Source organism: Crocuta crocuta, unplaced genomic scaffold (assembly GCF_008692635.1).
Source record: "Crocuta crocuta isolate KB4526 unplaced genomic scaffold, BGI_CrCroc_1.0 scaffold434, whole genome shotgun sequence".
Taxonomy (NCBI): Eukaryota; Metazoa; Chordata; class Mammalia; order Carnivora; family Hyaenidae; genus Crocuta; species Crocuta crocuta.
Window position 1 is genome coordinate 1624 of NW_027530498.1, and position 7277 is coordinate 8900.

At 41.6% G+C, this 7277-nt stretch overlaps 2 protein-coding genes across 2 annotated transcripts in view; both read left to right on the forward strand.

Moving 5' to 3' along the window:
- Positions 1–4584: 4584 nt before the first annotated feature.
- LOC144233691 (KRAB domain-containing protein 5-like) lies at positions 4585–6030 on the forward strand (the record flags this gene model as incomplete). The annotated part of the gene is made up of 3 exons (XM_077766700.1): positions 4585–4711; positions 5222–5317; positions 5861–6030. Coding segments are annotated over 3 exons (393 nt in total), but the record flags the coding sequence as incomplete, so codon positions are not given.
- The window catches only part of LOC144233699 (uncharacterized), a 9511-nt gene continuing 7469 nt past the window's right edge, over positions 5236–7277 (forward strand). The window contains exon 1 of the mRNA XM_077766705.1: positions 5236–5317. The gene's annotated coding sequence lies outside the window, so the exon portion shown is untranslated. The remainder of the gene's footprint in view (positions 5318–7277) is intronic.

Consider the following 7277-nt stretch of genomic DNA (forward strand, 5'->3'; position numbering starts at 1 on the left):
GAGAGAGAGGGAGTCACAGACTGAAACAGGCTCCAGGCTCTGAGCTGGCAGTCAGCACAGAGCCCGACGCGGGGCTCGAACCCACGAACCGCGAGATCATGACCCAAGCGAAAGTCGGACGCTTAACCGACTAAGCCACCCAGGCGCCCCTCAGTTGAAATGATTTTAGGCAGATACCCTGAGCGAGTTCCAGACACCATCATATTTAAAATGGAAATTTCTTTCTTCCAGTTTCTCATTCTGTGTGTGTGTGTGTGTGTGTGTGTGTGTTTACTAATTAGAGAGAGACAGAGAAAGCGGGAGCAGTGAAGTTGTAGAGAGAGCGCATGAAACCCAAGCAGGCTCCACAGAGTCAGTGCAGAACCTCATTTCAGGGTAGAACTCACAAAACCATGAGACTCTCACCTGAGATGAAATCAAGAGTCAGATGCTTAACTGACTGAGCACCCAGGCAGCCCTTCCTTGCAGTTTCTGATGAGGAGAACAAAGGCAAAAGAAATGTAGATATCATTAAATTTTTGTACAACTTGCAACCCTGTGAGAAATACCTGAGACTGGCAGAGGAAGATATTCATCAAGATATTTACAACTGCTTTATTGTTAATGCTTTCCTAGAGGGAAAAAAGCAAGCTTAGCTGGACAATAGCCAGACTTCCAGGATCCAGAGAGTGTCTTTTACCTATGTCAATCCCTTTGGAAACTTACATTTCTACTCCTCAACTTAAAGTATATAATCACTGGCTCCTCACCATCACACTGCAGCTCATTCTTTCCACATATCCTGTCCCTGTGCTTTAATAAGATCAGCGTCGTTCACCAAAAAAAAATCTCAGGAATACTCTCTTGAGCCTTTATTTATGCCTGCCCCACATCATATCAGTTTCCATTGGGCAGTGAAGGCCCTCATCTTGTGTAGTTCACTGCATAGTCATGACGCAGACATACTGTTCTATGCACTTTCTGTTTTCAGAAAGAGAAGGATCACATAATTCACATGTTTGAGCATGTGAAAATCCCAAAGTACCATAGGGCACAAATGATGATCAAAACAAGAGCTTTCAATGAGGGGAGCCTGGGTGAATCAGTCGATTAAGTCTCCAATCTTGATTTCGGTGCAGATCATGATCTCGAGGTTCATGAGATAGAGCCCCATTTCTGGTGGCATGCTGAGCACAGGGGCCCTTTTTGGATTCTCTCTCTCTCCCCTCTGCACGTTTATCCTTTCTTTTTTTTTTTTTAATGTTTTATTTATTTCTAGGAGAGAGAGAGAGACAGCGTGAGCAGGGGAGGGTCAGAGAGAGAGGGAGTCACAGACTGAAACAGGCTCCAGGCTCTGAGCTGGCAGTCAGCACAGAGCCCGACGCGGGGCTCGAACCCGCGAACCGCGAAATCATGACCCAAGTGAAAGTCGGACGCTTAACCGACTAAGCCACCCAGGCGCCCCCGTTTATCCTTTCTTAAAATAAATAAACACCAAATTTTTTGAAATGTTTATTCATTTCTGAGAGACAGCGTGACAGAGAAATGTCAGAGAGAAAGGTCAGAGATCCTGCAAATGCAGTATCCAGGGGCCCCTGAGTGCCTCAGTCACAGCCTGGAGCCTACTTGAGATTATTTTTCTACCTCTCTCTGCCTCTCTCCCTTTTACAACATACTTGCCCATGCTCTCTCTTACAATATAAATAAACATTGAAAAAAAGAAGCAGCAGCAGCAGAATGCAGGAAGCAGTCATTATTTGATGCTTACGAAAACTGTGCAGGCTCTAGGTAAGGCTTCTGTGGTGACGGTGAATATATTTCAATTTGTATCCCTCATTATAGTAGACTCTGAAATAAAAACTGTTATTTTCATATCATTTATGTGTTTGTGTTGATAGTGTAAGGAAAAGACCTAAGCAACTTTCTCTACAGCTAGATTGAGGAGTTTCATTACATCTAAATGTTTTTTGTTTGTTTGGTTTTTAATTTTATTTTTGAGACAGAGGGGAGGGCAGAGAAAGAGAAGGAGAGAGAGTATCCCAAACAGGCTCTACACCTTCATCCCAGAGCCTGAGGTGGGGCTTGAACTGAAAAACCTTGAGATCATGACCTGTCCTGAAATCAAAAGTTGGACACCTAACTGGCTAAACCACCCAGGCACGGCTCATTAAAACTGTTTCTTACACACCCTGATAATTTTCTATTCTATCACTTTTAATGGTATATAACTACTTTCAAAACGTATGCGTGTGTCCATGGAATGTATACAGGTAGATCAGTATTTGTGTGCATAGCTTCTTCGATCCATTATTCTTCTCAGGATTGATGCCTGCTATGAACATTGACTTAAGGTCCCTTCTGTATACTGACCTGTGTGTCATTTTTGATCCACTCTAGGTCAGTTAACCTGAGTAAAAACTTGATCTATACCATGTACGGGTGCTTGACAAAATATTCACTAAAATAGAATAATGTGTTTCTTCCTAGATTGTTATTATATATTTTCCATGAATTTATGAGAAACTGTTAAATGTTATCTACTAACGAAGAAGTGGTTGGAAAGGCCTGTTGCCACCTTTCTCAGTATTCTAGTAGAACCTATAATTTTTTAAAATGTTTTATTTATTTCTGAGAGATAGCAGACAACGTGAGCAGGGGAGGGTCAGACAGAGAAGGAGATACAGAACCTGAAACAGGCGCCAGGCTCTGAGCTAGCTGTCAGCACAGAGCCCGACGCGGGGCTTGAACACACAAACCGTGAAATCAAGACCTGACCCGAAGTCGGATGCTCAACCGACTGAGCCATCCTGGCGCCCCTAGTAGGACCTGTAATTTCTATGAAACCCATTCAGTTCCACGTCCTCCAAGAGTTCCTGTGTTTGAGTTCTACTTCTTCGTATTGAAATGTGTATCCCTTGGCCCACAGACTAATGCCTTGTTAGAAGTGCAGACACCTCCCCCATCCAAGATCTCCCGAACAGTATCTGCATTTAACTGGATCTCCAATGCACTATTGTGAATTCTAATTCATACTAGAACATGCTAAGTACATTTGTAACCCACCAAAACTTTCCCTTAAGAAACAGACACCACATGTACTAAACGATGTAATACGGCATTCAGAAATGTATATGCATGGGGTGGCTGGGTGGCTCAGTCAGGTGAGCATGCGACTTCAGCTCAGTTCATGGTCTCACAGTTTGTAGGTTCGAGCCCCATATTGGGCTTTGTGCTAACAGCTCAGAGCCTGGAGATTGCTTTGGATTCTGTGTCTCCCTCTATCTTTGCTCCTCCCCCACACATGCTCTCTCTCTGTCTCTCAAAAATAATATATAAAGTTCAAAAATCATTTTTAAATGTGTGTACCTGTGTTGATGCCTTCATTTTACAAAATCTCCTGAATAAACACAATATTTATAACGGTTCATACCTCAAAGTTAAAGAATATAGTACGGCATAATATTGTGTTACAAATTTTCTTACCGCAGAAAGCAAGAAACTCCTCTAACCGAGAACCAGTTCTCCTAATATAACTGAGCAGACAAGAGTTTAGTCCTTGGTGAATCAGAAAAAACTATACCGGGTGGGGATGTCAGTCAAAGGATAATTGATATTCGGGAAATAAGGAGATGACAGGGAAAAACTTCGAAAGCAGAGACTCAGGAGGAAGGGGCAATCGTTTGCTTTTTTTTTTTTTTTAAGTTTATTTATTTAGATACAGAGAGAGCAGAGGAGGAGCAGAGAAAGAGGGAGAAAGAGAACCTCAGGCAGGCTCTGCACTGAGCCCAATGCGGGGTTCAAACTCACGAACTGGAAGATCATGACCTGAGCTGAAACCAAGAGTCAGGGGCTTAACTGTCTGAGCCACCCAGGTGCTCCGGAATGGTTTCCTTTTACTTAGGGTTAGGGTGAATATTTAGAAAGGGGAGGCTGAGGATAAGTTGCACATGAACCTTAAGAACACAGTTCTATACATTCTCTGTACCTTACACAGTAAATGACATTTGTGCTCCTCCATGGGTGGAGATTTTAGTATTATAATTAGGTAAAAGGGTGGTTCAGTCCCTTGAGTTTCTGCCTCTTGATTTTTGGCTCAAGTCAGGATCTCACAGTCTTAATATTAAGCCCCAAGTCAGGATCCTTGCTGATGATGGAACCTGGCTGGATTTCTTATCTCTGCCCCACCCATACTTGTGCTCTCTCTTTGAGGAAAGAAACATTTCAGAAATACATAATGGAGAAAAACGTAACTGTCCTCATTGCATGCTTTACCCTAAAGTATATCTGCATAGATGGGAGTCAGGGGTTAAGCTCAAATTGAGCCCATTCAAGGTCTCCCTCAGGGCAGTCATTACCTTTTGTTGGATACTTTCTGTTTCCACCACAGGACACTGTGCCCATAGGCTGTTTTGCCTGAAGTAGGAGAGAGGTGTACATAAGAATAGTAAGTAACATGAGGGACTAAGGTCAGTGAGCGCAGGCAGGTAAGCAGTGAAGGTTCTGTTGTGGGGTTCAGCTGGTGACATTAACTTTCTCTCATAGGTACCATAGGTACCATTATGACCTCCTCATGTGTCCACTTGGTAACTGTGGTGTTTGTTCCAGGGACTGCTGACCTTCGGGGATGTGGCCATAGAATTCTCTCAGGAGGAGTGGGGACGCCTGAACCACAGTCAGCGGGATCTGTACAGGGATGTGATGTTAGAGAACTATGGACACCTCCTGTTCTTGGGTGAGGATAACTCCCTCCAGTTTTCCCAGACCAAACATAGGGGTTTTGTTCCTTGTTTGATGACTGTCTCTAGGAAGCTTCCTCTTTGCGTGACTGGAATTCAAATCCGTACAGTAAGAGAAAGATGTAGGGGTTTGTAGATGTAGAGAAAAATCTTCACGATGTTTCCTTTCAGGCGAGTTTTCCCTTCCTGAGAGTAACATCATTTCTTAGATTAATGGCAGTTCTAACTGGCCTTTCTCAAATGGCAATTCAGTTGAGTGGCATAAAATGGTACTTCCTTCTTCAATACCAATTTCTACTGATTATGGTAGTGGTAATATTCGGAAGTGGAGATCAAGCTGTGAACCTTGGAAATCCCTCCTGTGTGTTCCAAAGAGCCTATTGGGTAACAGGATTTCGGAATGATTTTCCAGAATTCTAGAATGTCCTCTCTTCTCTACTGAGGCCAATAGTGGGTTAAAAGGTAGAATCTGCAGCAATACTCTATCCCTTTGTTCTCACAAACAGGTTTTGTTGTGTCAAAGCCGGACCTGGTCATCTTTTTGGAACAAAAGAGGGAGCAATCGGATGTGAAGAGAAAGGAGACAGTAGGCTCCTACCCAGGTAGGTGGGAAGGAAGGAAGCAGATGACAGAGGGGAGGTCGCAATGTGAAGGAGGAAGACAGACCTTAACATGTGGTTTGAGCAGCCCTTTTTGAATAGAAATTAGTTTGAGACACCTAGTTTCATGTCTCTCCCTGTCACAGAGGACATCTGCTTTCCAACACATCACACTCATATTCTCTATGGATTGTCCTTCAGTTCCGTTAAAGATCCTTCACATCCACAGTGAGGGCCTCCCTCATCTCATTGGTTCTCCATTGCTTTGTGGGTTTGGGGAAATCTCTGTATGTCTGAGGAAGTCTATGTTAATTCATTTCTGAGTGTTTACCTTGTGTGAGAAGTATGTCAGAGTAGTGGTAGGTATATTGGGGTTTGGTGCAGAAATCCCGGGAACACTGGACTGATATCACATGTTATCTGGTTTATGCTTTCCAATATTACGGAGGCTTTCATCTTAATCATACAAAATTGAGACCCACTAATTTCATCAGATAATAAAGCAGCTCCCTAAAATGATAAAATCTCAACTTTTATTTACTTCAGAAGTTCAGGTTTTAGGACGCATGGCTGGATCAGTTTCTGAAGTTTCTGACTTCAGCTTAAGTCATGATCTCACAGTTCCTGAATTTGAGTCCCACAGAGGCCTCTGTGATGACAGTGCCGAGCAAGCTTGGAATTCTTTCTGCCTCTCTCTCTGCTCCTCCCCTACTTAGCCTTTATCTCCCTCTCAAAATAAATACAAATAAACTTTAAAAACTAAGAGAAGATCATTTTGTGTATTATTAACTAAAATAAGGTATTTACACTGTGTGTGTTCCATTCCTCACTGGCGAAGTAATTTAAAGCACCTATGATTTTGCCTGCATTCCTACATTAATTAATACCATAGGGGCAATAGAACATTGAGAATATAAAACTCGCAGCCCATAATAAAGTCTGAATTGTTACATCATTTCTTAATACTTGAATCATTTTATAATTTTGTCATGTATACCATGAAGTTGATATGACTTTCATATATGTTTTCACTTTCTGAGTAGTTGTATATGAGATGACATTATGATTTATATCATTAAAATTTTTTTTAATTTTTTAATGTCTATTTTTGAGAGAGAAAGAGAGTGAGTTAGAGTGAGCAGGAGAGGGCAGAGACAGAGGGAGACACAGAATCTGAGGCATGCTCCAGACTCTTAGCTATCTACACAGAGACTTACATGGTGCTCAAACACACAAATTGTGAGATCATGACCAGAGTCTGTTTGATGCTCAACTGACTGAGCCACCCAGGTGTCCCTAGATAAGTAGTTCTGAAATGACACGGGCATGTGCTTTATAACAAACGAGGGTGATGGTTAGTAAAATTCCTATATGTAGAAAAAAATTTCAGTTGTAAATGAAATTTTACTTCAGAATAAATGAATCATTAGTTTTTCCACTTTTCTCAAAATGTATCTGAATTTAATCCCAGAGATTTTTTTTTAATAGAGTGCTTGCTATTTACAATACTGACAGTGCTTGTTTACTGAGAAATGAAAGATTTTGGGGGCACATGTGTGGCTTAGAGGGTTGAACATCTGACTCTTGAATTCAGTTCAGGCATGATCTCATGGTCTGTGAGTTGTAACCTGCATCCTGCTCTTCACTGACAGCATGGAGCCTGCTTGGGATTTTCTTCCCCTCTCTCTGCCTCTCCTATTTTTTCTTTCTCTCTCTGTCTCCCTCTCTGTTGCCCTGTCTCTCTCACAATACACTCTAAAAAAAACTTAAAGGAAACGTTTTGTTTGCTTGATTCCAAAGAATAGATTACAGCCTTAAAATTTATGTATATAGAATGATCTATTAACATAATACACTTTTAATGTCTTTTCACTGCTTCATTCCTAAGAGTTTTCATTAGAGGTTTCCATGGTTGGGGTTTTTTTTTTTCTTTTTCTTTTCTTTTTTTTTTTTTTTTTTTTTT